Source organism: Hevea brasiliensis, chromosome 3 (assembly GCF_030052815.1).
Source record: "Hevea brasiliensis isolate MT/VB/25A 57/8 chromosome 3, ASM3005281v1, whole genome shotgun sequence".
In the NCBI taxonomy this organism is placed as follows: domain Eukaryota; kingdom Viridiplantae; phylum Streptophyta; class Magnoliopsida; order Malpighiales; family Euphorbiaceae; genus Hevea; species Hevea brasiliensis.
In genome coordinates, this window is record NC_079495.1 from 952,790 (window position 1) to 975,348 (window position 22,559).

The 22,559-nt window shown below is 32.5% G+C and overlaps 4 protein-coding genes across 4 annotated transcripts; 3 read left to right on the forward strand and 1 right to left on the reverse strand.

The window, feature by feature from the left end:
* Positions 1–2,200: 2,200 nt before the first annotated feature.
* On the forward strand, positions 2,201–3,300 carry LOC110667287 (protein S40-4-like). The gene has a single exon (XM_021828083.2). The coding sequence runs from the start codon at positions 2,482–2,484 to the stop codon at positions 2,989–2,991; it is 510 nt and encodes a 169-aa protein (XP_021683775.2). The 5' UTR covers positions 2,201–2,481; the 3' UTR covers positions 2,992–3,300.
* Positions 3,301–9,603: 6,303 nt separating this feature from the next.
* LOC110667285 (CASP-like protein 5A1) lies at positions 9,604–12,158 on the reverse strand. The gene is made up of 3 exons (XM_021828081.2): positions 11,680–12,158; positions 11,453–11,585; positions 9,604–10,273 (listed from the first exon to the last, which is right to left on the reverse strand). The coding sequence occupies exons 1-3, from the start codon at positions 11,892–11,894 to the stop codon at positions 10,082–10,084; spliced, it is 540 nt and encodes a 179-aa protein (XP_021683773.1). The 5' UTR covers positions 11,895–12,158; the 3' UTR covers positions 9,604–10,081.
* A 151-nt stretch (positions 12,159–12,309) lies between these two features.
* LOC110667286 (ubiquitin-like protein 5) lies at positions 12,310–15,241 on the forward strand. The gene is made up of 2 exons (XM_021828082.2): positions 12,310–12,702; positions 14,896–15,241. Exon 1 carries the CDS (start codon positions 12,400–12,402, stop codon positions 12,697–12,699), a length of 300 nt encoding a protein of 99 aa, XP_021683774.1. The 5' UTR covers positions 12,310–12,399; the 3' UTR covers positions 12,700–12,702; positions 14,896–15,241.
* A 1,479-nt stretch (positions 15,242–16,720) lies between these two features.
* On the forward strand, positions 16,721–20,561 carry LOC110667316 (BTB/POZ domain-containing protein At5g03250-like). The gene is made up of 4 exons (XM_021828120.2): positions 16,721–17,086; positions 18,101–18,170; positions 18,308–19,531; positions 19,778–20,561. Exons 1-4 carry the CDS (start codon positions 17,028–17,030, stop codon positions 20,291–20,293), a joined length of 1,869 nt encoding a protein of 622 aa, XP_021683812.2. The 5' UTR covers positions 16,721–17,027; the 3' UTR covers positions 20,294–20,561.
* The last annotated feature ends 1,998 nt before the right edge of the window (positions 20,562–22,559 follow it).

A 22,559-nucleotide genomic window follows, 5' to 3' on the forward strand; every position in this document is an offset into this window, starting at 1 on the left:
CCCATAACACGGGGGTTAGTACATTAATTTTTCAGAATTTTCTAAGCTCATTAAATGCTCGGAAAAACACTGCGAAGTTCCGTGGGACCCACCGAAAAACGGTGTCGGAAAAATTCAAAATTTATGTCGTTGCAAAGCTCTCGACGAATGGAGCGTGCTGGTGGCCTCGGTTTTCTCGTGGGATTCACGGTTTTCGAGAAATCTAGCCCAAAAGTCGAAATGGGCTAAAATCTTCCCGAGCAAAAATCGGACAATCCGCTTCATGGATTTCGGCGTTCTTGGTGTCTATGGAAAGCTCTCGCCGAGTAGATGATTTTGGACACAAGACCCGGTCCAATTGGTGGCCGGATCGGCCGGATTTGGCCGGGGAAGCCGAAATGCCGCACGCGCGAGGAAGGGAGATCGCGCGCGTTTTCCAGCCGTTCTGGGCGGCTGCCGGCTGGCTGGGACGGCTGGGAGGCGGCGCCGGCAAGGGGAGGACGCAGGGGAGGCGGCTGGCCGGCGGCAGGGGAGGGGAGGAGAGAGAAACGAGAGAGAAAAGAGGAGAGGGACGCGCGCGCGGGGAAAGAAAAAGGAAGAAGGAAAAGGGCCGGTCCGATTCGACCGGTCCGATCCGGTCCGGTTCGATTCGGCCGGTTCGATTCAAAATACAAAATTTTGAATTTTTACTCTGTCTCGGGACCGAAAACGAGATCCAAAAATTCCGAAAAAATTCCAGAAAACTCAGAAAAATACGTAGACTCCAAATATATTTTTAGTTTTGCCACGTGGTCTTTAAATTAATTTTTAAAAATCATCAAAGTTTATATTTTCGGAAAATCGAACCCGATTTTTAAAATCGGAAAAATCTCAAAAAAATTCCTAAAATTCAAATAAAATTAAAATACCAAAAATACTCATAAATAATAAAATTTTGGGGTGTTACAGCATTATAATCAGGTAATGAAAATATTTATTAAAAATTTTTTTATAAAAAATATTTTTCATATATAAATTATTTTTTATGATATAAATATAATTTAAAAAAATTATATTATGTAAATTAAAAAAAATAAATAATTATTTAAAATATTTTTATTAATAAAAAATTAAAAAAAATTAAATAATTTACGGACTATAATTAAAAAATTAAGTAATATTAATTAATTTTATTAAAATATATAGACATTAAATAATAAATTTTCTGAAATATTTTAAAATTTTATATCCTATTTCTGTAATATTATATCCTATTAAAAATATTTTAAAATTTTCTGAAATAACATAGTGTACATGACGTGTCAGATATGGACAATTAGATTTCATAATAAGAAACAACGGCAGTGTGGAGCCCACACTTGACTTAGCACAGGCGATAGAGAAAAAGGCCTTGACTATAACAACCAATGATATTAAGCAGCTGATCATGCACCCTGATTGCCCCACGTGCCGTCTTTCTATCTTAATGAACATAGACATAAAGACTTGGCACATATAAAGGAGTATCCCTTTGTTTTAATCTTAAAATATATTAATTTATTTATAAATATAAATATATAAATAAATATTAATTAACTAATTAATAATATTAAAATTACAAAATAAAAAAAGTCACATAAAATGAATACAATAATTAAAATAATTCTATTTTTAATATCATAATTAATTATATTTAAATATTAATTTTAATTTAAAAAATCTGAATTGATTTAATCAAAATTAGAAAATTAAAGAAAAAATTAAAAATTTGTAATATATATATATATATATATATAATAAATTTGATTCTATCTACCCATTGGAATGCAATTATCATGTAGATGTTTCCATTAAAAAAAATTATAGTCCTTCATATCATTCTAATGTAATTATGGGAATTTATTAAATTTTAAATATTCTATATCTTTAGAAATTTCTCTTTTTTTATTATTTATTGAAAGACAAATCAATTTTCATACACAATAGAAGATAAGATTAAATATTTTTCTAAAAAAAATAAAAAGATAAGATTAAAATTAAGAATATTCTAAAAATAATTTATAAGTAACAAAATTAAATTCTATTTTCAGATAATTTCATTTAAAATTTTTAAATAATTATAGAATACTTCTTAATCAATTAAATTTTAATCAGATTAATTTAATTATTAAATATTATTAACCCTTTAATCAGTTGTATTATGCAACTGATCTTGATATTGAAAATAAATTTTTAATAATAAGAAGAAGAAGAAGAAGAGGAAGGAGTAGCACATGGTAAGACACATGGGGTTGCTTGCATCTGAACATATCTTAAAAAGAGTATTATTACAGAGCTTATCCATTACACCGCTATAAAAATAGAAGGCAATTCAGCAATTGGAGCTCAAGCCTCAGGTCAGTATTCAAAAGCAGGAAGCTCTCGACTCCTCTCTCTCTCTCTCCCTCTGTCCCTGTCGTTTCAAACTTCATACCCTTTCCAAATTATCTTCTTTAATTTCCTTTGATCTTTTTCTGATCACCAATGGCATCCAAGAATATTTTCCATGCAAAAGGAGAAAACAATAGCTGCATTCTTGAAAACCCAGATGGTGATTTTAATCCTGTGAATGATTCTGAAAATCTTTTTGAATTTTCTGAGGCAGATATTTGGACTGATAATAGTGCTGATTCTCAATTGGAGGCCAAGAAAATTGTACCTAGTTCGCGTACGTCAAGAAAAGGTGGCAGAAATCTGGTGGTGGAAAGGAGTAACCAGCCGATGACCTGCGCTGCCTCATCACTGCCGGTGAATATACCAGATTGGTCCAAGATTTATATGGATCATCATCATGATCATGGTCAAGATGATTATGATGATGATGATCATGGTGGTGATGATGATGAAGAAGGTAGGGTTCCTCCCCATGAATATTTAATCAGAAGGAGAGGAGCTTCATTTTCTGTTCATGAAGGCAAAGGGAGGACATTGAAAGGGAGAGACTTGAGGCAGGTGAGAAATGCAATTTGGGAGAAAGTTGGGTTTGAAGATTAGCAAAATAAATAACTTAATAATCAAGGAGAGACTAGAATAATTAGATGGGGATTATTATTTTTATTATATGTCATAGAGATGAGGATCATGCAGTAAGTTCTCTCTGGTTATGGGTGTTTTGGAAGCATAATCAAAGGAAGAAGAAGATGATGATGATGATGATCTTATGACTTGTAATTCTTATCTTTTTCAAGTTTGTGTTATCAAGAAAACTGATGGTCACTTTTTTTTTTTTTCTTCTTCTTTTTTTCCTATGAGATCATTATGTATGAGAATTGGAGACAAGAAACTTGAGAAGAGGAAGAGAATGAGACTTCTTGTTGGTGGGTGTAGTTGGCAAGAAAGCTACAGACTTGTTAGTAGCTAGAACAATCTTTGAAGAAAAATCCATTATCCTTTTTCTTAAAATTTTTTTTATATAATTAGTTTCGATCGGTACTCAAAACTTTTTTTTAAATAAAATTTATTATTCATTTTTTTTAATTTTTTTATATAATTAGTTAAAATTAAGACTGAAACCTTCTTTCAAATAAAATCCATTATTTATCTTTAATATAAAAGAAATAATATTCAACTTTGTTTTAAAAAAAATAAACTAATTTTTATCTCTCAATTATATCAAAATTAACACATATTTTAATACTTTCATTTTGATTATGTCAAATCGTCTAATAAATTTAGAAAATATCATTAATAGTATAGAACATGAAATAACTCTATTCCCCTTTTGATTAAATTAATAATATTTTAACTAAAGTTAAATCTCTAACAACAGTTCATCAAATAGTAGTGAAACCTCTTTTCTCATTATCCATGACATAATCGCTCTCAGTATACTCGCTGCTTCTAAGCATTCAATCATTCGTATATCGCTTCAATTTCGTACTATACAAAATGATTTATTTTATTTCAAATATATTTGTGGATAGTTTCATGCTTTTATATGTAATGAACTGTGATTTAATTTTTGTCAATCTTTGTATTTTCTTCTATTCGCAAGTGTGGTCCAATTAAATTATTAGTTACTATTAAATGATATTGACATGGCGATTATATGGTATTGACGTGGCAACACATGAATAACGTGTCAATGCCACATGTTAGCCACATAATCGACGCGTAGGCGCCACATATATCATGTCTATCATATGTTGTCATATTAGTATCATTTAACGGTAACTAATAATTTGAACCATATTTACTGAGAAGGAAACTACGGTTCCTTATGTGTGAAAACACAAACTATATTTTTCTAATATTTTTCTATATTTATCAATAAAATAAATTGAATTTAATTACACAAAAGAATTATCTAAACCATATATTAAATATTTTCTTTAAAATTCAGCCGATATGGAACTTAACACACTTCTGTCTCAATCAAGACCCATTTAGAGAATAATGTTTACAGATATTTATGAGTGACTCAATATCAAAATTATAGTTGATTAATTATAATACCATATTAATAAAACGAATATCTAACCTAATTAATTTCACTCAAAAAACATTTTAACAAAACTTAATATTTATTTAAATTATATATAAAATATTATTTTCAATACTCAACTATTTTTAGAAATTAGAAAGTTTAGAAACCAACCATGTATATTTAGACCTTATTCGACAATAGTTTTTAAGATAACATTTAGTATTTTGATCAAAGTTAGTATTTAGTGTTTTGACCAGAGTTAAAATACTATCTCTTTTTTTTACACTGTTTGGTGGCATGATATCTATGCTAGCATTTAGAGATTGAGAGAATGATTCATAAAAAGCTATTCTCCTAACTTTTAGACTATGTTCGGTAACAACTTTTAAAGTAGCGTTATAATTAAAATATTACATCTCTTATTTATACTATTCGGTGATATAGTATTTATAATATTATTTAAAGGTTAAAAAAGTGGTTCATAAAAAGCTATTCCTTCTTTTATAAATTGAGAGACCATTTTGATAAAAGTCAACAAGATAATACCACTATTTTTACATTTAACAATTAATCTAATAAGTATTTTTATTGCATACTTCTACTTTAAATTATTATATAAACAATTAATCACTAATAGCTAATATCTAATAATTAACAGATAGTAAAATAGCTGATAGCTATTAAAATAACTGACAGAGTCTTAGAAGCTGAGCGAGCATTTTGACTAAGGTTAATAAAATTATATCATCATTTTTACATTTGACAGTTAATTTAACAGTTATTTTTATTGAATATTTTAACTTTAATAATTATATAAAAAGTTAATTATTAGCTACTATTATTTAATTATTGATAATTAATAAAATAATTGATAATTATTAAAATAATTAATATTATTAAACTGTACTTAAAATTATCTGTGAGCCCGTGATATTCAAAGTGATGTTGGTGATATTAGAATTTTTAGATAATGGGTTTCAACCAAATATTTGTCTTTTCAACTTAACGTTTCAAAAAAAAAAAAAAAAAAAAAACTAAATTTTGAGCCTTTTAATAATTTTAGCTAATTCTTTTCATTTTATTAATCAATATTATTTTTATTAAAAATATAAAATATTAAAAATCATTATTTAGTCTCTTAATTATATTAAAAATAATTACTTAATTTTTACATTTTTTAGAAATAAATAATTTAATTTTTTTATATGTAATTTCATTGACTATTTATTATAATTTAATTCACTTTATAAAAAATTATATTAAAAAAAATCTCCATATCATTATATTGCATCAATCTAAAATTAAAATTAAACTAAAACTAAAATGAAATTGATTTATTTATTTTTTTCAAATTTATACGATTTAATTTAGAATCTTTATTCTAAAATGAAAATCATCAATTTCAACTCGAAATGGAAACATGCTTCTTATAATAGAAATAAATAATAAAAAAGTATCCTACCCAAAAATTAATAATAAGAAATGAAGAAACAAGCGGCGCTGCTTGATTTATGTGATGTCTGTGTCCGTCTCTTTAATTCCACACACATTGTTTGTTGTAACTCTAAACAGATTTAGACAGTATTTAAATAATAACAATAATAATAATCATAAATTTGAAAAGAGTAATTTATAATAAATTTTAATCGGATTCATGTATTATAATTATTAATTGAATTAAAATTTTGATAGAATAATTTTCATGAATACTCTATTTGCTGAAGAAATGGAATTCACTTGGGTACATTTATCAAATTAGGAGATTTTACAAGGTGATTGAAGCATGCAAGGATACAAAGAAACTTTCTTACAGAGACAGGCTCTCTACAGCAACTCTAATGCAAACTAGCTATTATGGTGGCTTCTCTGCCTTGGGGCAATCACTTAAAACAGTTGGATGATGGAGGTTTATGTCTCTCAGAAAATTTTGTTTCCAAGCTTGTTAAACAACTGTTAATCCTACATAAATTGAAAGGGAGCTACTCTGGATCTCTGGCGCTTGTTGAGAAATCAGCATCTGTTTTGGCTCTCAAGTCATGGATAAATTTTGATATAGTCTGCACAAACACTTGTTTGTTGTCAGGTTCACTTGGGGATGCAGAGGCAGTAGCTTTGCTGCTCCCTCTAGAACTCTATAATAAAACATAAACTGCAATCCAGTGAAGATATGGCCATGGAATAGTAGTGCAAGTACATATTTTGGGGTATAATTATACCTGGATTATGCCAATGTACAAATAATCAAACAAGTGGTGAACAATAATAATAATACAACAAACCCAACACCAACATCAATTTGCATTTCATTACAGATCAAGCTTCTTTTTTTTTTTTTTTTCTGAAGAATTACTAAACAAAGAAAAGAACCAGTTCTCCAGCATCAAGCAAGGCTAAGTGTGTAAATTAGCTTTAGCCCTAAAAAGTCAATTTAGACCTCACATTTCAATTTGGCTTAATCCCTTACATAATACACATGGATGTTAGCATACTATTTTATCCGTTGACTAAAACACACTTTAAAGGCTGTTTGTTTATTCTATGGAATATATTTTTTTTTAAAAAAATATTTTTTATTTTTTTTTTAAATTTTGGATGACTTAGAAAAAGAAATAATGAAAAATATTTTTCTCATAAAAAAAACATTAAAATATTTTTAAAGAAAATAAATTTTTGCGTATTTAATATTAAAGTTGGATGGCCAAAACTATTTTTCAGAAAAAAAAAATCACATTTTAAATGCTAGTAAAAAAATAATTTAAAAAAAATAATTTTATTATTTTAATATTTATGTGACTAAAATTTATTAAATTTAATTTTAAATTATAATAATAATGTCAAATAGGTTTAATACTCTCTAATTAGTATAAGTAAAAAATTTTAATAGTAACTCCAATAGTAATGTCAAATATGCCATTTATTATTTAAAAATAATAAGTCAATTTTTAAATTTGATAATCTTATTAAAATATGAAAACACTTATATATGTATTATATAAAGACATCCCATTAATTTAACATTTACATTATAATAAAAAAATACTTTTATAAATAATATTTTAAAAAAAATATTTTACATAAAAAATATTTTTTATATATAAATTATTTTTTATGAGATTATAAAAAAAAAACAAAAATCTCTAAACTTTAAATATAATTTTAATTTAGAGACTAGGCTAGGATAGAAAAAAAAAAAAGAAATAGTCAAAGGAATTTCATTAAAATATTAATTATTATTACTATTGGATGTGGAAGGAACTAGGAATCTTTACCATTATATTGTGAGTTATAAAAGAAAGAAAGAAAGAATTTTTATAATTCATTTACTCACAACACACAGAAGTGAATGTGCATATCTAGTTAAAGAGAACTTACAGAAGATAGTCTTCTTCGCTTTAGTCTTCTGCTTCTATCATTAACTATCTCCATTAGCTCATCAAACTATATATATATATAAATAAATAAAATCCACCATTAAAATTATTTACTTTTTACATTTTGAGTGTTTAGACATCAAATTACCTGTTTTACAATTTTTTCATACTTCTTGGCACATTGATACAGCCTCTTTTCATCTTCTTCCTCCTGCTTTGACATTATCAAACCCTCTCTCTCTCTCTCTGTGAGACTGTGACAAGGTTACATGAATGGTGAATATATAGAAGTAATTGGATTCATGTTCAACATGAGACGAGAAGACTTGGCTTTAAGAAATATAAGATTGGCCGTTACCAACTGCCCACTTCACAAACAATAAAAAAGAAGAGAAAAGACCGTTATTTTGCTTCCTTCTATATATCTCTTCTCTCTTACGCATACAAAACACTATCCTTGTGATCACTAACTAATCTATAAGCTCTCATGCAAATATCCCTACATAAATTATTAAAATAAACAACCAATGAAGTCCAGTCTAAATTGGTCTAATGGCTAAAAGCATATCACTCACCTGTGTAAGCAGGCTTGAGTCCCCGCCAATCTCTACTAAAAGAATAAAACTACTGCCAAATAAAGTGCACACAAATTTTTTTTAACTTTTTGCCAAAAGAAGAAGAAATAGCTAATTCCCATATATGCAAACAATCAGCGGAAAAAGCTTGCCAAAAAATAAAAGGCCACATGGAAAAGGTATTGCAAGCAAAGGTTTTGAACATTCAATCATCAAATATCATCTTTAAATCCAATTTGGTTGGGTATAAGAGAGTTAGAAATTATAGAAATCAAAAGTAGATTTGGAAATTTTTAATCCATCCAATTTATAATTAATTTCAACTCATATAAAATTTAAAATTAATGAAATCCAAATATCCACAAAATTTAAATTCGATCCACAAAAAATTTGTTTGCATTGATCCGATCAACTCAAATTTTAACGTAAAAATGTTTGAAAATTTTAACATTTTTAACAGAAACGAACCACAACCCATAAATTGAGAAGAAATCATTTATATATAGTGATTTCATAAATAACACCAATCAACTTATAATTCAAAAAAATTTGACCCTAACTCGATCAAAAAAGATAAGACTCAAAATAACTCATAGCTCGAAATAATTTGAACTCGCCCAAACAATCCATTTGAAAGGGTTAAGATTTTATTGGTTGAATATTGACTTCGAGACGAATCTAATAATACTGAATTAAAAACTCATGAAAGAGTTACTTGCATTTATATTTGTAGGCTTTGAAGGTTTCCTGGGATTTTATCATTAAGTCGTTCAAAAACATAGCTCCACCAAATTGGATAAACAAGTTGTTCTGTTATTCATTAAAGAAAACTTCAGAAACTAATTCACTAGTACCAATGGCAATGGATTTCTAGCAAGAACCCTGAATCAAATAAAGTAAAACAAGACCCATATAGCAAACTCTGATAAGCTAGCTTTGAAGTTAAGCTGAATTAAATGCCCAACAATGGTGAAGATTAGAGGGATCATTTATGTCTGCAAAGTACCTATGAGAGCACTTCATGTTCACTGGTGTATCAATGTCAAGTGATCAGTATTCAAAAGACTAACAAATCCTGAAGATAAAGATGTACTCTCTGTCAATTGCTGTCAAGAATGCTCCAGCATTCAGATTTCTAAAACATATGCAATCAACGCAGCCATTGCTTATTTTGGAAAATTAATTTCATATCTGAAATCCCTTGAGAAATGAAAATATTCAAAAAAAAAAAAAATTTACAACTGACCATGAAAAATTATAAAACATATAACTGTATACAATTCAGCGTCAATTATCATGAAACTGTAACTAATAACAGAATTGCATCATAGAATTTATTATGCAACCGTAAACCCACCGATTAACCCTGGAATTCCTACTTTGTATAATGCATGTAAATTGTGTTCAGATGGCACAAGCTTCTCAAAGACACGGTCGACTGGCAAGGCTTATGCAAAAAGCACTAGGATTTGTATTCTCCTAAATGCTTCAAGTCATGGTAATTTCTAACTAACCAGATTCTACATATTTCTGGCAATTAGAAAAACCAAACTTTAATTTCTGATCTCAAAAATGAAACTCCCCTAACCAAACTGTAACAAAATTTATCCATCTACAAAGTAGTTGCAATCAAATCTCCATGGCACACCATAGAGAAAAATAGTTAAATAAAATATAGTCGCCTGAGACTAAAGATTCCATCTAACCAATTCTCAATGGGAAGCCAATGACCAGAAATTCATGAGAAAGGACGGTGTCATGGCAAACCAGCTGATAAAAGCCATGGCTGTAGCAGCTTCAAACCTAGAGCAGTGGTTCATAGAACACTTATCGAGATCATTGCCAATTAGGACTGTGATACCAGCAGATGCACTGGCCGCTGCAAATATAAGGGTTGATGTAATCTGCACAAAAGCAAGAAAAAAAAAATACATTTCAATAAGTCGGGGATGAATGTAAATCCGAAACTCATGCAGAGAAGATGCACATGATTACATAGTCAAAACCACAGCATTAGTAGATGGGCCCAAAACTACTAGCAAAATCAACATCAAGGCAGCTCAGTTCCTATTCAAAGAAAAGCTTATACCTTATAGTCAATAAAAGTCCAGAGTGGAAATTTTCAGTCATTCAGCACGACAACAGAGAAATTTTGACAGCACTGGAATAGAAGATAAATCTACAAAAACCAGACAGAAGAAGCAAATATATTCAATGCAGAAAGATAACTGCAAGATTTTTACACAAACTTTGTAATTAGCTAAATTTTTTCAAGGGCCACTTGTTATATACCTGTGAGATTTCTTTTTCACTAAGTAAAATCTAAATTCCAGATGATTCACATCAATCTTTTTTTTTTTTTTTCAAAATAATATAACAAGGTTGTTCTTCTGTTAAAACTTAAAACATTCAAAAACTAAGATGCCTACTCTTCCTTAACAGATCATGTCCAGTCAGAAAAGGGCATGGAAGATTGGTTATGAACTGTAACAACTATCATGACAAATGCGTTTCTTCCTCTAATATTAGATAGAAACTCTCAACTTTAGTTCAAGCAATCAAGAAAAAGTATCAACTATGAGAAGTTTGGTTTACCATTAAACATTCATCTACACAAATATTATTTTGAAATAGTGACTATATGTATATCAAAATATCCGCAATATGCTTTTCATTCCCCCACCACCCACTTTTATGTTGAACTGGGAGTTCATTAAAAACATACTGAAAATCATCACAAAATAATTGAAGCAAGAGCAACAATTAAAATTTCACATGAACAACATGCCCCACAAATGATAAGGAATGATCAAAATAATCCCTAGCATATGTCTCAGCTTCGTTGGCATTGGGTATTTGATTGGACAGCATAATCTAATATCAAATTAGAGAAACACTAGTTCGAATCATCACATAATTGAGGAAAACTTAAATAGCTGAGCTGAACCTGAAGAGTGAAGAGTGACAGGTATATCAAGCAAGTAAAGATTTTAGAGCCGGTGAATATATCAATAGGATGATGCGGAATTATCAACTCTGGATCACTCATTAAGGAAAAGGAACTAAAAAGAAGAAAATTTTACCCCATCACCAATGGCAAAAAGTCGAACAATTACTCGTTTCCTGAGACTTCTTCTCACCAAAAGAGCATAAGCATCCACAATAGCCAAGGACAAGCTCCATGATATTTGCAAGCTAACAGCAATGACCAGGTAGCTGAAGACGCAGTAGAAATAGAAAACCACAACCCTTTTCAACAAAGATAAAAAGCACCAAATTTTAATGAATTCTTAGTTCCAATTCCACATACCAAAAAGCTGTGACAGAGCGGAAGTCACTGGTGGTGGCCATGACGCAGACAGAGACAAGACCGAACAAGAACTGAAGAAGACGAAGCGCGAGGCCACCGTGAGTCCCTGGCATGCCTTGGACGTCCTTCATACTCATTCTCGGCCTGTTCAGAGGCCCATCGTTCAACGGCGGTGCCTCCACCGGATGCACCGTTGGCCTACTCCCATTCATCATCTATTATTCCCAGTATCTATACACCGATCATAGACACAAAACAAGAAGAGATACAAGAGTATGGGGAATGGGTTTGTATAGAAGGGAAATCGAATTGGATTAAATTCTAGTCATGGGTTTTTGATGAAATGATGATCGATCAATGAATTGAGGATTTTTTTTTTTCCTTTTTCACTAAGTAACAAGTGAATATTTCTCAGTGGACTGCCTTTTTCTCTCCAATACCCTTGCCGCGTCACTTGGATGCCCACCCCTAAAATCAATTGCTCCCACGGTCCAAACCTCATCTCGGTTGCTCATTTCTCGATACAGCGTCGTTTAATTTTCAAGGTGTCGTTTAGAACATCACGCTACTTATCAAATGTCTAATTTAGCCTTCTACTGCATCTTCGAAGTTAATTAGGACCTCATATCTCAATTGGAATCAAGGTTAATTTTAAAAATAAAGTTGGAGGATTAATTTGAATTTTCTTTTCCGGGTCGGTCAAGTACGGCGGCGCATTTTATGCGGCCCTCAGAAACCGAGAAAATAAAAAAGATTGGTGAATTTGGGATTAGGGATACCGGACTTGTTGATCGCGAGATGTTGGAGGTGGTGTTGAATGATCGGCTCGGGAAGAAGGTGAGAGTGAAGTGTAATGAGGACGACACAATCGGCGACCTGAAGAAGCTGGTAGCGGCGCAGACCGGCACTAGAGCCGAGAAGATAAGGATACAGAAGTGGTACACCGTATACAAGGATCATATCACTCTTAAGGATTATGAGATTCACGATGGCATGGGCCTCGAGCTCTACTACAGCTAAAAGGTTCCTCCTTTTTTGCCTTTTTTTTTTCCTATATATATATATTCAATCTGGACCTTAAATTTTAGCTTAATTGATTGTTCGTTCTGTAATTGGTTCCATATGAGTCTCTGATTGACTCAGTTATGTGAATTGTTATAATTTGATTACTTTCTTTCTTTACAAGAACTAGCTTTGGACATTTGCAGAATTGATTATGGTCTCTTTTTATTTCTAATTCGGATGAAAAATCCAGTTTGGTTCAATTCTCGGCTTCTGATAGAGTAATCTCTTGTATGAAATGCTTTGGATTTTTATTGGGTAGGTTGCAGTTGCCCTTGGTTATTTGATGTTGAAGAGTGAATGAACATATCATAAATTTTAAACTGGAGATTACCAATCTCTATATATATATATATAGAGAGAGAGAGAGAGAGAGTAGTGATTATCTTATTTAGCGCTTTGATAGGTATTTGCCAAAGTTGGTTCTTATATATATATATATATATATATATATTAGTTTATGTTGCTGAGTTTCATCGAGGTTTTTTGGATCTCTTCCAAAGTTTCAATGCCTATGTTTGTTTCTAATAGCAACGGTGCCTGATTGCTTGTTTGTTCTACTACTTGCAGTTACTTTGCTTTTAGATGAAAAATGATATCTGAATATGCAAGGTTACAACTTAATTTGTTGCCTCAGCGTTCATCAATGCCCATTTAATAAATTAGTTAATTACTGAAAAAAAATTGATTAGTGAATTGTCCATGTCCCACTGTCCCTTGAATTGGTTCTGGAACATGCTCCCTTTGTTGTGAGCAACACATTCTGGTGTCCATGCACCAGAGTTTGGAATTCCTGGTTCTAGAAACAAGCTAAGCTTTTCTCTAGCTCATATAGCATAACTTCCTTCGTTTTCTTTCATTAGAAAGTTATGGCATACAGAAAATCTATATTCATGGAAAAAAAATAAAAAGGATAGAGGAGCTACATGATATTTCATTTTGTTTTAGACACTATCTCCTCTTTGTGAGGAGATTAAAGGTAAGGGATAAGGGATGGCTATTGAATTTCAGACCTTTGCTGAGACAAAAATTCAATCTTAAAGAATGTTCTGGAATTCTTATTTTTATAGGAACTGAAATAGAAGAGGGACCAAAACTCTCTTGCAATTTAAATCTTTATCGCATATGATCAAATATCATCTTTTTTAACTTTTCTCCCAAATACAGAAAATAAAAGCTATTAGTTTTGAATTTAATAGGATTTCACCCATTGGATTCTCAGATTTGGACTAGTTTTGAGTGTTAGATTATGTGAAAGTGCTTAAAAATGAGTATGGCATAGTACTTTTTTTTTAACCTCTTTGTCAAAAAATTTCTTTGTCGATCTAAGGCATTGGAGCAGGGGCAATGAAATACAAAACTTAGGGTGGGTTTGTCATCATTGATTTTATGCCTGTATCATTTTCAATGGCTTTAGGAGTAATGCCATCTGGTGAATGGTAGCTATATGGAACTATACAGTCTCGCTTTTTATCTCTTACAGACATTCAGATGCATTGGTTTATGGAAATGGTATGTATTCTTAGTTCTGGGGTGTGTGTGTGTGTTTGTGTAACTTTTCTTTTCTTTTCTTTTCTTTTTTTAAAAGAAAAAGAGAGGAAGAAGAGAGGCGGTGGAGTATATTCAATTTGTGCATATTTTATTTTCACTTGCTGTAGGAGTAACACCTTCTGGTGAATAGTTGCTTGTATTGGTCTATATGCATAGTCTTTCTCTCTCACACAAACACAAATGCAGATGCATCTGTTTAGGAACATGGCATTTAATCTCAGTTCTTACATATATAAATAGCTTAAAAAAAGTTAGTAGGAAGGTACTGACATGGACAGTGATAATGTGACCAATTTGGCAATCAAAATAGTATATTTCTCTGAACTGTAAACTAAATAGAAACAAAAGAATTATAAATGTAAGTACATCAACGCGTGTCTGAAGCTTTCATTTAGTTTTACATATGCTGGCGGTTGTAGTCCCCATGATATATTAATCTTTGATTCTTTGTTGCTTGGCGGCCAGTTTTCCCTGTATCTTCAGGAAGTAGGCATATCTTCTATATTTTGTCAGAGCTTTTGATTCAACGATGATAGGATGCACCCAAAGCTTTGTGCCTGTATTGTTTCGGATTGTCACCTAACAATTATGCTTTGTGTTCAGGTCCTGTAGCCATGCAAATCCATTGGGAGCAAAATGACTTGGGATCTCATAGTAAGGGATGCTGTTGTTTCATTTTACTTTTCACAGGTGGCTTGCGAATCCAATGTGGTGTGAGAACATATATTTATGCATAAAAACTGTCGGCTTCGTTAAAATACCATTAGCAACTACTTGTTTGTAGATGCAAGCATGTAGCCAAGTACTCCTTCCATATATGCATATCAACTTGATGCAGCGAGACTCTGTATTAGCAGGGAAAATGCTGGTGTACTTTTATGTGATTATGCATTGAATGGCTGTAATGAAATTAAAATATCCAGTTAAATTTACTGCAACTTACTTTGAACTTTTTGACACTTCTATAATGCAATAGGATATTTGTAGGGATGTAAATGAATCGAATTGAGTCGAGCTGAGCCGAGCCGAGTTTTGAAGAGCTTACAATTGGCTCGTCAAAATTTGTTCGAGCGGTTATCGAGTCAAATCTTGAGCAGCTCGATGTATTTACAACTTTAATGAATTTTAGGGTCATGAAATTTAAAACTATAAAGTTTTTATTAGGTTTAAGATAATAAGTTTAAAATTAAATAATTTTAGTTAAACAAGCTAGGTTGCAAGCATGTTCATGAGTTAGCTTGCAAACTTGTTAAGTAAGTCAGCTCGTGATAATGAGCTAAATATTAGTAAGTATGAGTTTAACTTATTATTTATCAAATGAGTCTAAAAATTAATTTTGAGTTTAGCTTATTTAAAAAATGAATGGAGTTAAGCAGAGATTATGTTGATTTACAGCCCTTAGATGTTTGGATGAAACATTAGGGCATGTTGCAGGTATTCCCTGGGCAAGTGTAAAACGCTCATAAGTATGTGCTGCCCATTTTTCGGCTTGGAGAAAATTTTGGAAATTTGTAAAATTGGGCCTAAAGGGCCTGGCCAATAGGCCCGGCAGATAGAGAAAAGTGGGAAACGGGAAGATGTAGAAGCAGTCACGTTCGTTGGATGGAATGGGTCCCTGAACATCGTATAAATCAGTTGGTGGAAGAAGAGGACAGATTTCTCCTATTGAAAGAGTCCATCGCACGGGTCCTGGTTTATTTTGTTGAGTTTGCAACCATAATTCGATAATGTTGTGGATAACTCTTGTATGATCTAGTTCAATGGTGGTCCGATTTTAAATTAAAATCATTGTTTTTGATTTATGAAATTGAAGACTAAATTAGATTGTAGGAGTTTGTTGGTTTTAATTTTAATTTTATTTTTTTTAATTTAATGATTTTTTCTATTCTTAGAGAAAAAAAAATTGTTAATTTGATTTGAATTGGATTGAAATAATTTGATTTCAATCAAGAGGGAGAGATTTGACTCTTATTAATAATATTTCAATAATAATTATTAAAAAGTTTGTAAAACTGAAATCAAATTAAATATTTATTTAAATTTAATTCGATTCAAATTTGATCAAATTTAATAGGTATATTTTTAAAAAAAAATTTTTTATAATGGAAAATTTTAATTTTTAATCTAAAAGTAAATCAATCAATTTCATTTTTTTTTTAAATTTATAAAATATTCTTGAAACATTAAAAAATAGTGTTATCTATAAATATAAAATTTTAATTATCTTTAAAATTAAAAAGAACAAATCTCATATATCATGAGGAAAAAAAAAATAGTAATTCCTTAATTTAATCCACAGCAAAAAGTCGGGGAAGAGTCTACGTGCATGTGTTGGCAAAAAAATCCTGACAGACTCGTCTGTCAGTGGGGTTGATCATTCTAAATGATTTTATTGTGTCTGTGTTCTATTTTGAGAAAAAATTTCATTATTAATAATAAGAAGGAAAATGAGAAAACAAGGAAAGAGCGACTGAATCCAAAGACACAGAAGAAGGAGGAGATTACGGTCTAAAATTCTACAGATAGCCACTAGAGCCGCTTCTTTCTCTCCTTTCACTTCTTGCTTTAGACCCGCTACCGCTCTCTCTCTCTCTCTCTCTCTCAACAACTGCTACAATGGAGGCACATGCCTGGTTCTGTTTCACTTCTATTACCACGATCTCTTCTTTCTATCCATTCTTGATCTTTTTCCTCTAAGCTTTCAAGCTTCCCCATTTCACTATTACTCTCATTACATGGCGCTTATGAGGCTGGGATCTAAATCTGAGGCCTTTCATCGTCAAGGCCAAACCTGGTAACCAATTCTTTTAGCTTTTAACTGCCTTTTAGTTTTTTAACCAGAAAATGATATCCGGGTCGTGGCAGTCACATGCATTTATTTGCTCTTTAATGCGATGGGTTTGCTTCCTTATCACTGTGTTCAATTTCTTGGTGATGCATGTGGTTAATCTTTTCATGATAATATCTGTCACTTGCAGGCAACTTTGCCTTTGTCACAGTTGTTAATTGTTATTGATTCTTTTTCACCATTTCTGTGGTAATTCATCTTTATTTTTCTTATATCTAATTTCATACAATGTATATATATCCTGTATTTGAAAGCATTTTCATAGAGGACAATGCGGCGATCAAATAGTTTTTGCATTATTAAGAGATAGTGAAATCTTAACAACGACATACCTCTTAAAGTGGTGCAATGAAGATCAGTTTTGAATTGCAAGTATTTGCTGCTATCCATTATCCTTTGCAGGTCTCGCTACCTAAAGATGCAACAATTTTATGGTAGTGTGATTGAAATTGAGTCTCCTAGCTATTGTTCATAATCCTGAGTATCCAATCTCTTCTTCAATAGCTTCATTGAGTTTGTAACTATGATTTTCCCATTTGGGATATGCTGATAAGATTTTTAAACAGTGTCTTTGATGTAGAACCAAGAACACTCAAAAAGGGAAAAGGGATAAATTCTCAAAATTCTTATTAATTTTCAATTGTGAATAATAATTATAATATGAACTAATATTAATCATGATCCTTGTTTACCAACCACACATTATTTAATCAAATCCTCGATATGTTCCTCAAAAAATCTGATTCGTGCTGATTATTCCCCCCAACTAACGAAGAGATCTCGGTGGAATTGCTACGTATGAAATTGAGCACAATTTTACAAAGAAATAGCCCACTTCTTTCTGGAGAAGAGATGGGAAACTTGCTCAATATACTAGTAATTCAATCATTCAATAGAAAAATAATCCTAGCTCATAAATTTACTTTAGTTTGATTGATTTTAATCATTCTTTCTCTGCAGGCTTTGCACAACTGGGCTTCAAAGTGATCTTACAATTGAGATCGGAGAAATGTCTTTCAATCTCCACAAGGTGCATTTATTTGGTTCTGCTCAACCTCTAAGTAGTTACTATATGAACTTTTCAGTTGAATTTTTATGTCCCCATCCCACCAATTTATCCCAAAACCAAAATGAAAAAGAAAACCGCTAATTATCTGACGGGTGCAGTTTCCACTGCTTTCAAGAAGTGGGCTATTGGAGAAGCTTATTGAAGAACTTTCTTGTGAGAATGGTTCAATTCGTGTCTTGAAACTTGATGACATACCTGGCGGTGCTAAAGCATTTGAGCTTATCAGCAAATTCTGCTATGGTGTAAAATTAGAGCTCACTGCTTTGAATGTAATCTGCCTTAGATGTGCCGCAGAGTACCTGCATATGACTGAAGATTATGGAGAAGGAAATCTTATTGCCCAGACAGAGGCTTTCCTTAATGAAGTCTTCAGCAATTGGGAAGACTCACTAAAAGCTCTAGAAACATGTGAAGAAGTTCTACCTTTTGCAGAAGAACTTCACATTGTCTCAAGGTGCATTGATTCTTTGGCAATGAAAGCTTGTGCAGACCCAAAAGTATTTAATTTGCCTTTATCAGGACAAACAAACTCTCAGAATGAGGGAAGTGTAATAGTATGGAATGGTATATCTGTTGCAACTAAACCAGAGCCCATGGGTGATGATTGGTGGTTTCAAGATGTCTCATTCCTCAACTTACCCTTATACAGACGACTGATTTTAGCTATTGAATCAAGGGGAATGAAGCCCGAGACTGTTGCTGCATCTCTTATACACTATGCTAAGAAGTATCTTCCCTTGATGAATAAGCAATCAAGCTTCAACAACATCAATCATGTCAACCCGGGAACAACTGTTTCATTCCCTCCTGAGGCAGACCAAAGAACTCTCCTTGAAGAGATTGTGACTTTACTCCCTAATAAGAAGGGAGTCACTTCCCCCAAGTTTCTGCTTAGGCTGCTTCGCATTGCTATGGTGTTGCATGCTAGTCCATCATGCCGAGAAAATTTGGAGAAAAGGGTGGGAGCTCAGTTGGACCAAGCTGTACTTGTAGATCTTCTCATACCAAATATGGGTTACTCAGTGGAGACCCTTTATGATGTAGATTGTGTTCAGAGGATTCTTGATCATTTTGTCTCATTACACCAAGAAACATCTTTATCAACTTCACCTTGCCTAGTTGCAGAAGGCCAGGTTCTGGAGGGGACTGATGCACTAACACCAATAACAATGGTGGCCAATCTGGTGGATGGATTTCTTGCTGAGGTAGCACCAGATGTTAATTTGAAGCTTCCAAAATTTGAGGTTCTTGCTGCTACCATCCCTGATTATGCCAGGCCACTCGATGATGGAGTTTATCATGCAATTGATATATATCTCAAGGTAATAGACCATAAAAACCTCTCTTTTCTCTTGTCGAAAGAAACAGTGGGAAATGCTAATATTTTGAACGTATATATATATATATATATATACACGCCATTAACTGTATGCAAGGAGAAGTTTGTGTGCCCTTCCCCAAGCCTGCAATGTGGAAAGCTTCATGGACTGAAACATCCAATTCATTGATTATTAATTTCGAAATACCAGCCACAATTTTCATGAGCAATTTATTTTTCATTATTCCAGGCACATCCTTGGCTAACAGATATAGAGAGGGAGCAACTTTGCAGACTCATGAACTGCCAGAAGCTCTCACTAGAAGCTAGCACCCATGCAGCACAGAATGAGAGGTTACCTCTCAGAGTAATTGTCCAAGTCCTCTTCTTTGAACAACTTCGGCTCCGCACATCAATTTCTGGCTGGTTCTTTGTCTCGGAGAATTTGGAGAACTCACAAAATCCCAGTGGAAACCTAGGGCTGCCCAAAAAGAATGGCTCCTGTCCAGTGGACTCTGCACAAGAGCATGCTGTGGATGTTGATATGAGGGACCGTGTTTCTGAGCTTGAGAAAGAGTGTTCAAACATGAAGGAAGAACTTCAGAAGCTTGTAAAGACAAAGAGAAAATGGAAAATATTTTCTAGGAAATTTAGTTTTAGACAGAAACTACAGCCCTGCAATTCCAAAGAATCATGCGATTTAAAGGAACCAGAGTCATATATGAATGGGCAACCGAATCATGAGAAAGGTTATGCGGCTCAATAGTTTTTCAAATTCAAACTAACTGGACAATAGTCTCACTCTATATTTGTTTTTGTTTATTAGAGAGCCATATATATGTGATTCTTTTCCTGTGGATTACAGAAAGATCACATTCCAGTATTGTTTTAGGAGTTAGGATTTAGTTCAATTCTTCTCATATCAGTTCATTAACTTGCAAACAAGAGCATAGTTTTGAGGTTTAATTTGTTTCATTTGTAGCTGGTGCTCATGAAAGGAATAAAAACACTTTGGATTCATCTTTCTGTAGCAACTTGGTATGCTATCTGTGTTCTTGGCTATTTGAATCAAACCCCATATAAACCAAAATCATGTGAAATCAAACCCCATATACGATCCCACAAACCTCTGAAACCGGCCCAAAGGCAGGGCTACTCTACCCCCGAACAGCCGAACACGCTTCCAAAGTGAGCCTACATTGAAGCAGCTGCTGAAAGGAGGAGAACCAGTCATTGTAATATCTCATTATTATTAACCTAAATAAATAAATGAAATAGATCTGAGCCTTATGACGGGAAGGAAATGGACCAGGAGCCAGGGCGGCCTGGGCATAGTGTCTTAGCCCATTACTTGTGTGGCTTAATATGTCTCCCACTCGTCAACTTGTGCATAAATGAGTAATGACAAGGCTCCAATAGGACATAATACTAGGCCAGTCTCTAATCTAAGGCCCCACTGTAGTCGAGTCTGGCATGAATTGAAGATTATGTGATCCAGCAATGGCTTTGCTTGCTTTATTAATGGAAAGGCTCCTCCTCTTACCAATTATGTCACCTTAAAATATAATAAAAATGGAATAGAGGGTTCAAAATTATCATTTATATATAAACTATATAAAAAAAGAGGGAAAATACTAAATTATTTGAATTTGAATAAAACAAGAAATGGACAAAGAAGTTACATTTCTTGATGGGTTCAGCCAAAAACAAAAGAAAATCTACTTTGTGGGGACTCAAAGGGAAAGAAAATAGTAAACTATATCACATGCATGGGATGTGTTGAAAGAGATGCTTGGAACTTTGGTTATGGGCTTTTGTTTTTCTTTCTCTGTGACATTTTCACATGCAATATACCTCAAGCTAGGGCAATCTGGGATCATCCTCGATGTTTGCTATGTTCCATGTCCTATAAAGCACAACCTCTATATCAAATAGAAGGGTTGAGATGGGTTATATGAATTCTTTTTCACCATTTAATTTGATGATACTTTTTTAAATTAAGAGATATATTTATTTCCCATTTCGCTAATAGTAACACTTAGCATGCAAAAATGTTTACTTTACTGAATAGATTGCAGAGTAACGTAATCATCCCATTAGGGTTTGATATTCTTGCAGAAGTCATCAATGAAGATTGAATGTAATGTCAATAATGGGATGATTCTCTCTTTCATGAATGCTTTAATTTCCTCCGTTGGCTATGGCATCTTTAAAGCAAACTTAATGCCTTTCACAGATTAAAAATAAAAAAAAAAAAAAAAACAGAAAAAAAAACAGGGTTTGAACGACTGGACAAGATTAGTCCAATCGATTCAATTTATTTCAAGATTTACACATTCCTTTCTTAATGTTATATATCTGTCACATTAAACACTAAAAAGGACCTCTCCAACCACCACCAATTGCTTTTGAACATATTGATCTTCTTCAAGACCAGATGTTATAAATCAGTCCCATCAACCACAAACATTTGTTGCTAAACTGAACTTGGTTGACCAAACTAGCAGGCTTCCATTACCACATTGTCTTATAGCCTCCATGGCATCTCCCATATTGTCTTCCTTTTGTTTTGTGGGGCCCAATAACATATGTCATTGTCTCATTGGGTGGACGGCATGCGGGTCTCTAACTTTATCTTTATTCATTAGATTCCACAGGATATCTGAAAATTTGAAAATTTTAAAGTTTTACAGTTTAATGCTCTCTCTCACCCTCTCTCTTTCTCTGTCTAGCAAAGCAAGGAGACATAAGGAGGGCCTCCTCTCTCTTTTCCATTCCAACATCAACAAACACCAACTGACCCCACCACCTTCGGTTATTTATAGTTGGTTGAGTTAGGCCTCCACAAAATCTTCACAACAGCAAACAAGAATTTGCACTGCCCGGTCCCCTTTCTCTTCTCTCAATTAATGACACTTAGCTCCTTCTTATTGGATTCTTAATGCTGTTTTATTGGATTATTGTGCTGCTTCCAATAGTGTCACATTGACTTTGTGTTCTTGCTTTGATCTAATTGTGACATATAATACCAA